The following is a 14,680-nucleotide window of genomic DNA, read 5'->3' as shown; positions in this document are numbered from 1 at the left end:
TTGCCATGTCATGTCATCATATATGGCTCGAAAAATTCACTTGCCCACTCACTACGGAGAGCGAGGTTTAATCAGGACGCGCTATTTGTGGGGCATACTTGCCCATTCTGGAGAGCTGACAACAGGTGTTCTGCTTGCTCGCAAAGTGGATGAGCATTAAATATAAAAAAAAGAAAAACACAATTTTATAAAAGAGGGTTTAGGGGATAATTTTTACCGACCATATAATCTCCACACCCCAAATCAAGTACAGAACAAACAGAACAGGGGATTACCGGTCAATTTAACAAACTTAGTACTAGTGCACAAGAGGACAAGAACAGCAACACTCACAATTTGAGTAGCACCAGGCTCAGAAACAAATCCCATCAGCCCACCACCTTTGGCGGAGCATCGTCATCTGGGAAATGACGGAATGAAATCTGTGTAGCCAGACCTCAAGTGGAATACCTATATGACACTAGATTTCTATCCATTAATTGGCCCGGCCAGAGGTGCTCTCAAAAACAGTGGTGCTGATGATGTGCAGTGCGAAGTGAATGTGATAACTAAAAATGACTAAAAGGACAGAAAATATGTTTATTTAAGACTGTCCAGATGTCAAGATTAAAACAACCAGATAGTGTGAAAAGATAACCATCATTTGGCAATAGGTGGGAGGTCAACATGTTTCAGCCGTAAAGGTAGCAGTGACCGGCTTTCGTCAGGACCTACAAAGAGTGATATGCTACTGCAGAAATATACAAATTATGCAACAATCTCAGAAATACTACTAAGGAAACAAGCATTTGCAATGCAATAGGTCTCGCATTTATGCGAGTTTAAGCTATTGGCATTGTAAATGACCATACCTTTTATTTATTTAAAAAAAAAAAACTAAATAAAAGTCATTGCCATTTACAATGCCAATAACTGAAACTGTCGTAAATGCGAGACCTATTGCATTGCAAATGCTTGTTTTCAACACAGAAGTTATAGATAATGAATGGGATAGGGGCGCCTAAGTTTTTTTCCGCCCCCAGCGCTCTCTGGGTAAAGTGGTTATACGGTATCGTTCTGCTGTATGGACAAGAAGCCAATCGCCGTCATGCCTGTAAAGATGACCCCACACACTTGGAAGAAGGAACAAGGTGAATCGTCGGTTAACCACTTGGAGCAGAAACACCAGAAAACACTGCCCCTTGGCCGCGTTTCTCTACTCCTGGTTGTAGGCACCACCTTACCCCCGTGCACGCTGGCATCACACACGCCTACATGCAGCTAAAGGATACAATGTCGGTCGGCACTGGGGAGAGATGCCTCAGGAGCACCCCCAGGCGGGCGGCCCCCGGACTGAGGGTCTCTCGTACCGGTCTCAGCATGGCCACGGCAAACTCGGCCGGACGGTGCAGCCTCGACAGTGACAACAGAAAGCTGTCAGACTGTGCTCGTAATTCTGTATCCGCCCTAGTTTACAGTGCGCCTGCGCTTAGAAATGACGTCAAACAGGGGAAGGGCGCGAGCAACGTTCAAGGTTCTTATTCTAGCTGCCAACGCCTGGTACCTGAGGTTACTGAGTAAAGCCGGTGGTATGGCAAGCCAGGGGGTCAATGTCCGCCTTCCACCACTCGGGGGCAATGTCCATAAACCTCGCTGATCACGTCCACAGGCGAGAGACAGGTCGTGGGGAAAACCATAGTCGCGACTTTCCAGTAATACCGATTCACTTCCGAACACATAGGACCACAAAACCAGTGCTCGAAGTGGGCGGGATCCTAGCGGCACCATGCGTACATGCTTTTTACATTTAAGAATAAGCGCAGGCTGGTGCATACTCTATCTGAGTGACTAATGCAGTTGAAATTAGTTTCCCATCTTTTACTTTTGTGAAACAGTCTTTTAAAGGACACTTAACACCTTATAAAACTTTGTTAAGTGGAAGCTGCCCTACAACACCGGTTACTCTTATCAAACAATTCCCCGCCGGGCCGCCGCGCTGCCTGCGACGACCCGGAAGCGGTTGGGCAGCCGGCCAATCCCATCGCGGCCCCAACCGGAAGTCCCGCCCCATCGCGACAAGAGAGGGAGAGAGAAACTGCTGCCCGAGGAGCCACGAAGGCTCCTGATTGAGTCCCGGTCCCGAGATGGGGGACCGGGTGAAGAGCGGCCGGGCGCATGGGGAAGGCGGGGCTCTCATGTGGTGAGAGAGCCCCGCAAAGCGCTACCGCCGCCCGAGAGGCAGAACCGCCGCCGAGCACCGCCAGAACAGGTGAGTGTGTTGAGGGAGAGGAGGGGTGTGTGTCTGTTTGAGTGTGTGTGTGCGTGCGTCTGTCTGTCTGTGTGCGCGTGTGTCTGTTTAAGGGGGGGTGCGTGTGTGTATGGCTGTGTATGTGCGCATGCGTGAGTGAGGCTTTGTTTGCGAATGGGAATGTGAGGCACGGCGACGTGCGCGCTCCCGAGGTTAAATCTCGGCCAGGAAAAGCGCGTGGAACTCTGCTGTCCACATTCCCCCAAAAGTAACTACATAAGTTGTCTCGCCATAGACAGCAAAGCTTCGCTTTGCTTTCGTCTAGGCGAGACCTAATAAAAGCACCAGTGGTAATGAACCACCCTACCAGAACCTGGTGTAAACCGTAGTGACCGGTAGGTACTGTGCAATCTTCTTTCCCAGCTTTAAATGGGAGTAAGCCTCACCTCACCCGGCAACTGCTCGGTGAATGAGGCCCCGCTCTGTCCGTCGGTACCTCCGGTTGAAAACCAAGCCGAAGGCTCAGTACCGGTATTGCAGTTAGAACTAGTAGATTATTCAAATTACTGGGTCTGGTAAAGTTTTTATGATTTTTCGAGCCCTGTCATATCATTGTTACAAGGCACTGTTGTTGTGAACCTGATGGACAAGAGCGAGTTCATATATTAACCCAGACTAATATCCAACCTTCAACATGCAACAACCACATGCTTTGAGAGGCAATTTCACAACCACATACAGGAGGAACACCTCAATGACTACATGGTTTTTATAGGTTGCCAATAAAAAACAACTTGAGGATATTTGCTCTGACGAATAGGTTTCATGAAACCTGTTGTGTCAATTCTTTCCACCCCAAAAATGGCTTACTCCAGGCTGCCAAAAGCAACCCGACAATAGGGTTTATTGGCAAATAAAATGCCACTAAAGCCCCACTTGTTTGCTTGCTTCTTATTCAATGGCATGCCATTTTCTTCTTGCGCTTGTAGCCTCCCAATGATGCCCCACAACCCTCAGGAGCATAGCCTCTTTGCCATCCTTTTGATTGGCTTACTTGTATCCTTCCACCGCTTAATTTTAGGGAACTACTTTCTTTTTTTGGTTAAGCACCCCATCCATGGGTTTCCGGCTTTCTCCCTCAAGTGCTTTTGCCCTGCCAAATATCCTCCCCAGTCCCCTTGTTGCTCTCTCTCTTGCGTGATCCTTGCTCTTGTGTGATAACCCCACTGAACTTCCATGCCCTTCCATTGTATTAGTGTCTCTACACCCCAGTGTTGCTCAACCCCCCCTACGTATGCTGTGAATGTAGATAAGAGAGAATTTGTTTTTGTTTTTTAAACACACACGTCAAGTCAAGTCAAGTCAAGTCGGAATTTATATAGCGCACTACATACCCAGAGGGTCTCAAGGCGCTTGAGGAAGGGGATAGGTTTATTTATCGAATATCCAGGTTTTAAGCTGTTTTCTGAAGGCTAGGTGGTTTTGAGTAAGGCGTAGGTGGGTGGGAAGGGAGTTCCAGGTCTTGGCCGCTAAGTAGGAGAAGGATCTTCCCCCCATGGTGGCTTTGTGGATGCGCGGCACAGCGGCGAGGGCTTGGTTGGACGAACGCAGCTGGCGGGTGGGGGTGTAAAAGGAAAGGCGCGTGTTGAGGCAATCAGGTCCAAGTTCGTATAGGGCTTTGTGTGCGTGGGTAAGTAGACGGAACGTTATCCTCTTGTTGATGGGGAGCCAGTGGAGGTCTTTCAGGTGAGCGGAAATGTGGTCTGTGCAGGGAATGTCTAGTATGAGTCTGGCTGAAGCATTTTGGATGCGTTGGAGTTTTTTCTGCAGTTTTGCGGTGGTACCGGCGTAAAGGGTGTTTCCGTAGTCCAGACGGCTTGTAACCAGTGCGTGGGTGACCGTTTTTCTTGTTTCGGTGGGGATCCAGCGAAATGTTTTTTTGAGCATGCGTAGGATGTTGAAGCATGATGATGAGACGGCGTTGACTTGTTTGGTCATCGAGAGTGAGGAGTCCAGGATGATGCCTAGGTTCCGTGCGTGATCCGTTGGTATGGGGGCTTTTCCTAGTGCCGTTGGCCACCAAGAGTCGTCCCAGGCGGAAGGGGGTGCGCCTAAGATAAGGACTTCAGTTTTGTCCGAATTTAGTTTCAGGCGGCTGTGCTTCATCCACTCGGCTACTTCTTTCATCCCTTCATGTAGGTTGGTTTTGGCGGAGATTGGGTCTTTGGTGAGTGAGAGGATCAGCTGAGTGTCATCAGCGTAGGAGATGATGTTGAGGTTGTGTTGACGTGCGATGGTTGCGAGGGGGCTCATGTAGACGTTGAAGAGGGTGGGGCTGAGTGATGATCCTTGCGGGACGCCGCAGGTGACTTCGGTGGCCTCTGACTTAAAAGGGGGGAGGCGGACTCTCCGAGTTCTTCCAGCGAGGAACGAGATGATCCAGTCTAATGCTTTTCCTTGAATTCCGATGTCTCTGAGGCGTTGTATCAGGGTGCTATGGCAGGCTGTGTCGAAGGCTGCAGAGAGGTCAAGGAGGATGAGGGCGACTGTTTCTCCGTTGTCCAGTAGTGTTCGAATGTCGTCTGTTGCTGCGATGAGGGCGGTCTCGGTGCTGTGTTTGGCTCGGAATCCAGACTGAGAGGAGTCGAGTGATTTGTTGGTTTCGAGGAAGGCGGCGAGCTGATTGTTGATGGCTTTCTCAATGACTTTGGCAGGGAATGGGAGGAGCGAGATGGGGCGGTAATTTTTGAGTTCGGTGGGGTCAGCTGTGGGCTTTTTCAGAAGGGCGCTGAGTTCGGCGTGTTTCCAGCTTTCTGGGAATGTGGCGGAGTTCAGGGAGCAGTTGATGACGTCTCGGAGATGGGGTGCGATAATGGAGTTTGCTTTGTTTAAGATGTGATGGGGGCATGGGTCTGTAGGGGATCCTGAGTGGATGGAGTTCATTAGGCGGATGGTGTCTTCTGTGGTGATTGGGTTCCAGTCGAAAAGGTTATTCGGAGGAGTAACAGGTTCGGAGGTAAGTGAGGTTGACTGGTTTACGGGTTGGTTGTCAAAGCTGTTATGAATGTCGGCGATTTTGTCATGGAAGAATGAGGCTAGGGAGTCGCAGAGGACTTGAGAGGGGGTGATGTCGTTTGAGCTGGCGGTGGGGTTGGAGAATTCTTTGATGATGTTGAAAAGTTCTTTGCTGTTGCGGGCGTTGTTGTCTAGTCGGTCTTTGAGTGATGATTTTTTGGCTGTCCGGATTAGTTGGTGATGTTTGCGGGTTGCGTTTTTGAAGGTGGCTTGGGTGATAGTGTTTGGGTCTTTTTTCCAAGTTTTATTGAGGGAACGACAGAGCTTCTTGGATTTTTTAAGGTCATCGTTGAACCAGGGGGCGTTCTTGCTGCCTTGTTTGATTTGATGTTTTTTCAAGGGAGCTAGTTTGTCGGCGGTTTGGGTTAACCATTGTGTGAAGTTGATGGCGGCTTGGTTAGGGTTCGTTGAGTAGGCCGGGGGGTTTTGAAGAAGCGATGTGGAGATCTGGTCGATGGTGATTTTGTTCCAATTTCTTCGCAGAGTTGGTTGAGGGAGGTTGTGGATCATGGTCTTATTGTAAGTGAAGTGGATGCAACTGTGGTCCGTCCAGTGGAGGGGTGTGGTGTGCGTGAAGGAGATATGCTTGCTGGAAGTGAAGATAGGGTCGAGTGTGTGTCCTACATAGTGTGTGGGGGTGTTAACAAGTTGTTTGAGTCCGAGATTGGCGAGGTTGTCCAGGAGGGTGGTAGTGTTACTGTCGTTGCTCTTTTCCAGGTGGAAATTGAGGTCTCCCAGTAGAATGTATTCTTCCGAGGGGAGGGCGTGTGGGGTGATGAAGTCAGTGATGTCTTCGCTGAATCTAGTGCGGGGTCCTGGTGGCCTGTAGAGGAGGGTGCCTCTAAGTGTGGTCTTGGGGTCGGTGTGGATCTGGAAGTGAAGGTGTTCGGCGATAGCTAGTTTGTCTTCTGAGCTGGTTGAGACGCGGATGGTGTTCTTGTGGACGATGGCGATGCCTCCTCCTGTTTGGAGGGTGTGGTCCTTACGGATGATCTTGTAGCCGTCCGGGATGGCTATGGTGATGTCTGGAGCTGAAGAGGCATTCATCCAAGTTTCTGTTAGGAAGGCGATGTCCGGAGAGATGGTGTCGAGTAGATTCCAAAGGTCGATGGCGTGTTTGTGAACCGAGCGGGTGTTGAGAAGGATGCATTTGAGGTGGTTGGTATTGGATCTTTGTTTGATGTTTGAGGGTTTGGTGTAGGTCTTAATGCAGCTGAATTTGCAGGAGTGGCAGGTGAAGGGTCCGTGGGTGTGTCCTGGTGCTGCTTGGGCGCAGTTAGGGAATCGGCCGGGGTTAAGTGCTAAGAGGGTGGAGGCGTTGTATGTAATGCGGGTGGGGGCGTTGTATGTAACGCGGGTGGTACGGGAGCCAGGGGGTCTGGCGCTGGGCGCGGTCCAGGCGCGGACGGGCGTAGACGGGCTTACCTTTGGCGCACCTTCGGCGTGGACGCTGCGCGTTGGGACATCTGCCTTAAATGGATAGTGGAGGGGGCGGAGCGTGGTAGGGGCAGCTGGGAGGCGGTCGCGGGGAGGTAGAGGCGGGCCAGGAGAGATGACAACAACAACAAAATGGTGGCTAACAGAGTCAAAACGAAACCGGGGCACAGTCGAAGTAAAGGCAGAGCTATTTCCACACAATTACAGACCAATGGTGGGTCCGGCCAGAAGCGCTATGTAAACAAATGACAGGCAGCTCACAAGTAATTGCAGAAACGAGTTGCGTGCAGAAGCGAGATGTTATTTCAATATGTGCAGAATGCGAAACCAGTATTCAGGCAGCAAATTACAAAGGTAACAGTTCTGTGCAAGAGCGCTGTATGAAATCAATGCAAGCAACGCTGTATGGAATCAATGCAAGCAGCTAACGATACCAGTACTCGTTCCAGGGCCAAGGGAGCGTGGGGAGCGACCGTGCAGGAGCGAGTCCAGGCTCCCATTTAGCACAGGAAAGTCTTTTTTTAATTGTAAATTACTACAATCATGGCAGAAATCATTTGGCTAATGCCCTACCCAACGGTATTCTAAACACCCATCTGTGATTTCCTTTATGAAATCTGATGCTTTAATGACACAAATGTATTAATCTGACTTCCCAGTGCTACAGACATGCACAGATTTGCTTTGCTAATGTCGGGTCTCCTTACCTTTGCCAGCCCTCCTCGATGGGCTCCTTGTGACTCAATGTAAGCAATATAGCGACTGAAGTTACGGAATTCATCCATAGTGGGATAGAAGGTCATAATCCGCGAGCCGGGGTTTTGATTCTCTGGATCACTCGCCATTTTTGCGATGGAAGATTTCTCACGTTATGGAAGACTAGAAGATAAAACATGGCATACATTGTTTTACTACAGTACCAATAAAATACATCACACAGTTTTCCTTTCTATCCATCTCTCCTTGCAGTGTTGAGCACATAAATATCACCTGATAAGCACCAGTTGAGGACAATTCATTTTCTTTAGCTGCCAATACTTTCCGCACACAAGCTCAACATCTACCCACCTGACCTATGTCCACCTACTTGATAATGTCTAGAATAGCCTCTGCAGCAGTACATAGGCCCTTGACCACTATTGCTAATTCTTCCTTTCTGCATGGTAATCATTGTGAGACCAGCGGTATTTAACTACTCCAAACGTAAAATAAAGTGTCAACTAGTAATGTGCGACACCTCATTCAGTGGAGGGGCAGGAGGGGGCTACAGGATCCCAATTGTGGAAGTTGACATGGTTTGCCATTTGTGTCCGTTCTACTAAGGCTCTGCAAACTGGGCCAAGTACAACCCATTGCTCACATAGCTCTCAAGGAAGCAAAGGTAAGCAGTGTAAGACTTCTCGGGAAGATAAAGCGGGGGCAAGAGAACAAACTCAACATTCAACTAACACATTAACTGAAGTGTCGAGCCCTTAGCTTTGAGTATAAACACATACTTTAATTACACAACAGAACTAAAAACTACATAATCCAATTCTGCTCAAGAACACAGAGTTGAATCCCCTGTTGCGTTCTTCAGGTTGCACTACACACTACCGCCTTAACATCATCTACCCCATCGGTGATATGTAGGCACTATATCATCAAGCGGCAGAGGCATGAATTAGCCACATTTGCAGATTATAACTGTTATAACTAGGGGGCGGAGCATGCCGGGTCAACAAGATGACCGTGCGCTAGCTGAGCTCTGCTACGCCATAGCACTATCCTGCACTACACTGGCAGTTCTTGCAGCCTAATCGGCCCAAATTCGGGTGCCTGGAGAGTCGTAAGTACCCCGGAATTGAACCATGCTAATAAATCCTGGCTACGCGGAGAGAGAGCTGTGATACTCCCGCAATTGCTCATTGGGCCCACGCCCCCCTCTGGGTGTTCCCCCGTGCCAGATTATTGCCAAATTCCTAAACTACAGAGATTGAGATGCGGCCCTGAAAAAAGCCAGAGACTTAGGGACAGTGCAGTATGAGGGCTCCACAATATCGCTGTTCCCCGACTTTACAGCTAAAGTTCAAGAGGCGCGAAGACAGTTTGCCCCATTAAAGCGTGCATTACGTGCCCAAGAACTAGACTACGCTATGCTCTACCCAGCACGGCTGCGAGTGACGATGAATGGTGTTTCAAAGATTTATCTGGATCCCAAGTCCCTGCAAAAAGGGCTTAACAACTACACCAAAGTGCAACAACGTAGAACTGCTTAGGAACAGCTGCAGGGGCTGAGGGGGGCACCATGGATGAAAACGACCAGATATGCATTGCATCCTCTGCTATCAGTAGGATATATACATATATGTTATGGGGACGGGGGAAGTGGAGGAATGTTGATATTTCTGCAGGTGCTCGGGCACGTGGAAGCTCGATAATTAAATTGAGTTACAAATTGAAGCGATCCTAGCTGTATTTGCAGGATGGAGCGTTCCTTATATGCGATTACTATATGTCAGTCATTAGGAGCTGGTGCTTTGTGATTGCGCACCCCTTCTTGCATGTACATAGTAGATAGAGTTGAATAGGCGCTGGTGTCGGATTATTTATTGGATCCGCGGCTTCACTGAGGGCGCGGTCGTGACAGCCCCTGGAGGAGACTGTCAATTTATATGTAAAAAGGGAAAATTGTAGCGCTATACGAGGGAAGCTGTGGCTTCGATACGGCAACAGTCATTGCTTACGAAGAGTGACAGATATTGGTTGAGTGGTGGTTATTGGGCTTCTGGCTCCTGGGCAGCCTGAGAGTGACTGATTGACTAAGATGCGAGATGCAACCTGACATAATGGTATTGAAATGGCTGTTTGTTACTCTTGGCGGTTGCTGAGAGTGCGCTGAGGCAACATCTGCCCCTGTGTGTGCACCATCTGATGGCATTAAGCCATACTCATTTGAGTTATTGGGGGGGTGGGCTAAAAGTTTGTGTCAAGTTGGGGTTGACGCAACGTGGGTGGGGGGGGTGTTTGTAGGGAACCTTTTTTTTTGAGCCACAGTAAAAGTAATGATCATAAGGTACAATCCAGTTACTCTAAGCAGACGGGGTTGGACAGTGAGAGACCGATTTTGTTACTTATAGCTCCCCGAATTTCTCTAAGATGACCCAGCAGGAAGGTCAGTTACTCATATTCTTAACATGGAATGTCTGGGCATTAACAACCATTGAAAGGTGCGGAATGTTATTGCTTATCTTCAATGGAATTCTGTAGACATTGCCCTACTACAAGAAACTCATTTGCCTATAGATAGCACGATGTTAACGCAGAGTGAGCTGCAGGGCTCGTTCCATGCCTCGGGGTTTACTTCCCACACCAGAGGGGTGCTCACATGGGTTAACCCGAAGTCAGAACTCAAAATAGACCTGTTTGTGGCTGATTTAGAGGGGCGGTTCACCATTTCCAGGTGCAGGGGTAGGTCCTAGAATTACTAGTAATTAAGATGAATGGGCCTAATTATGATAAACCTCACTTTTCCCAATCCCTTTTCACATATGTCACAAGAGATTTAACACAATTTCTCTGGAATAGAAGAGAAGGTCGACGTTTCGGTCTTGTGGCTTCAGTCCTTCAGACCATCATCAGGACAATAGTCTTTGCTAGAACAAGACTCTTGTGTAAAATAGTAAGATGCAGCCAAAAACCAAAGGACAAATCAATGGTCGTAAACGCCAAACTTAGGGTCCGATTATGATGGAGGATTTTCCGCATCCTCCGGGCCGGCGGAAGCCACCGCCGGCCCGGAGGATGCAGAAATTCCTCTGCGGACCCACCAAAGACCCACCGCCACATTAGGATGGCTGGTGGGTCCTGGTTTCAGTCCGCAGCTTTTCCGCCGCGGTTGGCTTACAACCGCGGCGGAAAAGCACTAATATGGTGACGGTGTCTCTCAGACACCGTCAGCCATATTAGGATGCCCGAAAAGAAATGCTTTTCCACGGCGGATTTTCCGCCGTGGAAAAGCATACGGAGCTTCACTGCGGGGGCCCGTTGCGGGCCCCCTGGGTGAAGGGGGGATGGGGGGGTGCACATGGGGGGTACCTATGGTACCCCCCTGCATTTGTATGCAGTAATCGGCAGGCACCGCGCGGTGCCTGCCGCTTGCTGCATACAAATGCAAAGTATGCATTTTTAACATTGCGGCGGGTGCAGCTTGAAGCTGCACCCGCCGCAATGTTAAAGATTGAGGATGTGACCGCCACCCTGGCGGTCACATCCTAATCTGCACGGAGGGACCGCCGCAGCCCCTGCGAACGGTCCCTCCTACTCTATGGTGGCGGACGGACTCAGGTCCGTCCGCCATCATAATCGGCCCCTTAGTATTATCTGGCATCTGTGGTGTGTGTATATATACTTTTAAGGTCTGCAGAATCATTCGCTGTCGCAAAATCTCTTTCGACATATATTTTCATTTTGAGATTTGTTGTGTTATGTACTGTTATGGAATAGTTGTTGGTCATGCATTGTTAGGATAATTCATTTTTACTTCCTTTTCATGATCCTTTGCTGACTTTATTCATGTGTATGTACTCCTTTTTAACTATTAATTTATATAAATAACTTTGTACTTCTAACAGTCTAGGACCTCTCGTGTTTTTTGTGCTGGTCAGTTTCATTGAGTGAAGTTGTCTTATGACACATGGGGGTTTGCTCCAGATGGACTAATCCCACAAGTAATTCCATACTCGACTAAGGGCCAAATGCATCAAAGGGTTTTGCCCATTCTGTGTCTATGGGAAAATGTGTTGATGCATATGGCCCAAAGTCTTTTGCAAATAAATGCCCTTGCTGGCACCCATTACCTTTTTATTGTATTGCCCAAGCCGCCAAGGGTTCATTGGGTTTCCCAACTTATTTACCGTCTACACCATATAACACCTTATGCATTACTTGAAATATTATGATTGACCATGTAAAGGTGTTTCTTGCGATTTGTTTATTGCATTGAGGATTTTCTCTATAACAAACCGTGAGCGTTGCCTGAGCTCCCTAAATGTTTTCTAACCGGTTGTCTCTGTATTTGTAGTAGGATGCAGGCTTGTGTCCCACATTCTGTATTTTTGTTTGTACACAATTTCTTAAAGATTTGGTAACTATTAAAAGAACAGACCTCTGTCCGGCTGGACAAGTTTAATCAAAACAGGACTGATTGGGTCTGTATTCATTCATGCTCCTATATCCCCGTTTCTCTAGGGACCACTAATTTTGAATGAATCCCTGGTCAATGAGGTTCACAGCGACAAAATGCAGTTACGGTCTATCAGGTTCACAGCAGTGAGGTACAGTGGCAGAAACATGGGCTCACTGATGCAGTGGAAAGCAGATACAGCCATGCCTGGTTGAGACAGTCTCGGGTAGAAACTGAACAGTGAGAAGGGGTGTGGGGGAGCTCACAATAATGGTAACTCCTGGTTTCACTCTTTGATGGGATCCACTTTCTATGGGTGCTCCACACACCAGAAACACAATGGACATCTCATCCTTTCCAGTCTCTCCTTCTGCAGCTTCTGGCGCACAACCTTCCTAGCTAAGTAGGCAAACAGGCTTAGAGGCATGAGGCAGAGCTCAGCTCCTTGAGCAAAAAGTGCAGACTTTAAGTGTTGTCCCCTCATCTAAGACCTGGACTGGAATGGGTCCAGGATGCTGTTCTCCTCAAGGAATCTGGTCAGTTGTTTGGCCTTCTCAATGACCTTTACTGGGAACAGGAGCAGGGAGATGGGTCGGAAGTTCTTGAGGTCCTTAGGGTCTGCCTTGGATTTCTGGAGTAGGGCATTGATCTGGCCGTGCTTCCAACTCTCCGGGAAGGTTGCTGTCTCGAAAGAGATGTTGATGGCTTTCCAGAGATGGGGGCGATGGTGGTGCTGGCTTTGGTCAGACGGGGATCCGGAGTGGACGGAGTTCACGTTCTTGATGGTGTCGTCATCGTTAATGTTGGTCCAGGAGATCAGGCGGTTGGTTCGGGTGGTGGTCGTGGGTCTCAGTGGTTGCCGGGGCAGTCGAGGCGTTGAAGCGGTCGTGGATGTCTGCGATACTGCGGTGGAAGAAGGGATGTTGTTGGTGTTGGAGCTGGGGTTGGGGAGTTCCTTCATGATGTTAAAGAGCTCTTTGCTGTTATGTGCGTTGATGTCTAGGCGGTCTTTGAAGGAGGCCCGTTTGGCGGATCCGATGAGGAGGTGGTGTCTGCGGGTGGCGTTCTCGTGGGCTGCGTGGCTTTCCGGGGTTCGTTCACACAGATCCAGGTCTTCTTTAGCTTTAGGCAGTTTTGCCTGGAGGTCTTCAGAGAACCAGCTCGCTTTCTTTCTGGTGTGGCTGTTAGAGGGTTTCTTGAGCTGGGCAAGGGTGTTGGCGCAGTTGTCGATCCACTGTCTGAGGTTGCAGGCGGCGGCTTCAGGGGTCGGTCCAAACTCGGGCCCAAACTCTAACTGTGCCACTGTGAAACTGTGGTGTGCTCGCCCCCTTCTTTTTTATTTGTTTTATATAGATATATAAATTGATTTATAGAAAAAAAAAACAATGGTTAAAGTAACAATATAGTTAGGTGGTGTGATAAGGTATCAACTTACATTAAACAAATCCTACAAATTCACTGGGAAAAAAAAGGTTAAAGTCCTGTTATAGTTAGGTGTTGAAACGAGTTCAAAACAAATATTTAAAAACAAAGAAACCATTGAAATTTGCCAATTACAGTTCATTGAGGTAACTATAACTTGTGCTGCTGCCATGTACTGCTTATGATATCACTCATGACATGCTAAATGACATAATTAATGACATCAATGGTGACATTTTCCAACAAATTCTTAACGCTTTTTAGGTCGAGCTAGAGTTGCGCATGCGTAGCATGCATGTCTAGCTCGGTACCTATTGTTTTCAGTTTCATGGGAATCTGAGCCAGCATTCGGCCACGCGCCTCTGCTGTCTCAGATTTGTCCGTGTGAGCGCGCTTTCGTATCTGGCTGCTGGCAGCTTGCTGGAGACAGCTTGAGTGCTTTCGGTTTCGGAGTGCGTGTCTGCTGAAAACTTAAGGCATGTTTAAAAGACACAGCACACATACACGCAGGCAGGCACACACGCAGGCAGGCACACACACTGGCACAACACACACACGCAGGCACATACAAGCGCACACCCACCCCCCCAAACACGCAGGGCTTACATACACACACACAAACGCGCACACACACACACTCCCAACCCTACTCACCGGGCACATGCAGGGCTTCCATCACTGGGGGGGGGGGGAACGGGGGGCACCGTCAATGTGCCCCGACGCCCCCCCTTACCGGGTCTGTTATACTCCTCTCGTCCTGTTCCTCCGTGTCCAGACTCCGCAGCCCGCTCCGTTGTTTCTCCGCCCCTTCCGTACAGTTCGTGCGTGACACGCCTCTCCTTTCTCCCGGCCGGAAATCCTATTTGCGTGTCAGGCCTCGTTTTCACCACGCATTTACAGCAATGCCGAGAGCTTGAAACTTCAGCTCAGAAAAGCGGTTTGTAAATGCTATTGCGCTAACTCCCGATGCAGTCTTACAATCCTTTGACACCCCAGCTGCTTTGACACCCTCTCCCTTCCTGCTGGCATTCACCCCTCACTTTTCGCCGCACAGTCCTTGTTTTAAATGATGTAGCTCGGTGCAGCTAAATTTCTTTCGGCACCCCGCTGTGTCATTTTATTCTAAATAAGCCCCAGAGTGTCTGCACCATGAAAAGTGCGGTAGTCGGCATTTGAGCGGCGTGCACATGATCTAAAGTGAGGTATTCACTATCAAAGCAGCGTGTGCACCACCTGATGTGTGATATTTGGTTGACGTTCATTCTTAACTTGGCGTGGGGTGCAGTCCAAAGAAGCCAGCGTAGGGCTCAGTGCTCGGAAATTGGTGTTAAATTGTACTTTACCTTATAGCTACG

General features: G+C 48.8%; 1 protein-coding gene across 2 annotated transcripts in view; it reads right to left on the bottom strand.

Annotated features, from left to right (window-relative positions):
• The window catches only part of KDM4A (lysine demethylase 4A), a 458,146-nt gene that overhangs the window by 429,581 nt on the left and 13,885 nt on the right, over positions 1–14,680 (bottom strand). For both annotated transcript variants that reach the window (XM_078660668.1, XM_078660737.1), the window contains exon 2: positions 7,447–7,618. In XM_078660668.1, coding sequence (XP_078516794.1) covers positions 7,447–7,584 — 138 coding nt within the window. In that variant the 5' untranslated portion in view covers positions 7,585–7,618. The remainder of the gene's footprint in view (positions 1–7,446; positions 7,619–14,680) is intronic.

The sequence above is a fragment of the Lissotriton helveticus genome, chromosome 1_1 (genome assembly GCF_964261635.1).
Source record: "Lissotriton helveticus chromosome 1_1, aLisHel1.1, whole genome shotgun sequence".
NCBI classification, from domain to species: Eukaryota; Metazoa; Chordata; class Amphibia; order Caudata; family Salamandridae; genus Lissotriton; species Lissotriton helveticus.
Note: the sequence above shows the minus strand (reverse complement) of the source record. Positions and strands in the feature narration are given on the sequence as shown.